At 49.0% G+C, this 1,097-nt stretch overlaps 1 protein-coding gene across 1 annotated transcript in view; it reads right to left on the reverse strand.

Annotated features, from left to right (window-relative positions):
• LOC106013749 (dynein heavy chain 10, axonemal) overlaps positions 1-1,097 on the reverse strand; it is a 12,594-nt gene that overhangs the window by 8,954 nt on the left and 2,543 nt on the right. The window contains exon 2 of the mRNA XM_035973425.1: positions 584-736. Within this exon, the coding sequence (XP_035829318.1) occupies positions 584-736 (153 nt within the window). The remainder of the gene's footprint in view (positions 1-583; positions 737-1,097) is intronic.

The following is a 1,097-nucleotide window of genomic DNA, read 5'->3' on the forward strand; positions in this document are numbered from 1 at the left end:
CGTTACGCTAGCCGTTGAGGCCGACCCGGGTCACCCCGAAACGTTGCTGGCTAAAGGGGCTCTGGTGAAACCGTGACTGGCCTGGCAAGCCGACGGCGTATAAATCATGCTACGAGACAGACAAAGGAGAAAACACGGACAACTGAAAGAGCTGTGGAGCTGGCCTACCACCAACAAAAACTGCATCTCCCCTCGAGGCTTAACGGCAACAGAGGATGAAAAAAACCACACACACACCTTGTCACACCTTATCCACAGTGTTGGGGTCACTACAGTCGGAACATGTCCATCTCTACTCCCCTCCCCACCCCTTTCAGGATCCATCCCAGAGTCTGTCTGCTTACAGTCCCCATCATAATCATTCTGTCTGGAGATCCGTCGGACTGGTCCGTACAGGTGGCTGTGTTTCTCTTCTCCTCTTTGGATCCCCTTCTCCTTCAATCTACCCAGGGTGTGGGAACCGCTGTCTGCCCTGACCATCAATGATTTATTTATAGGGGCACCAGCCAGTGCTGTCTGCCCTATTCTTCCTCAAATTTTCCCTTACAGCGGTTAGGACGAAAAAGCAAAAGTAAAGACTCACGGTAAAGTTAGTCAGCTTCAGAACGAGCGCGTGCCGAATGGTCTGCAGCTGGGTGGAGATGACGGACAGGACGGATATGTCGATGCGGTTGAACTCGTCCATGCAGCCCCAGGCTCCGCACTGACACAGGCCTGACAGGATTTTGCCGAAAGCCTGAGGGAAAATAGAAACAGGAGTTTAGTTTGTAAGCTTTTACGGCACTTGCTTGTTTGTTTTAGTAAGGTTTTACGGCGCTTGCATCTTTGTTTTAGTAAGGTTTTACGGCGCTTGCATCTTTGTTTTAGTAAGGTTTTACTGCGTTTGCTTGTTTGTTTTTGTTAAGTTTTATGGGACTTGTTTGTTTGCTTAGTAAGGTTTTTCAGGGGTCAAATTGCCCACACTCTGCACAATCTGGGGAGATCAAGTTTTAGTTTCAGCAAGGTTTTACGGTGCTCGCAACTGCATAAGGTCATATGAGTGCCAAGGGTTGGATGTCAACATAGAAGTCCAAACGGGGAATCAAGGCTTACTCTGC

The sequence above is a fragment of the Aplysia californica genome, unplaced genomic scaffold (genome assembly GCF_000002075.1).
Source record: "Aplysia californica isolate F4 #8 unplaced genomic scaffold, AplCal3.0 scaffold01217, whole genome shotgun sequence".
NCBI classification, from domain to species: domain Eukaryota; kingdom Metazoa; phylum Mollusca; class Gastropoda; order Aplysiida; family Aplysiidae; genus Aplysia; species Aplysia californica.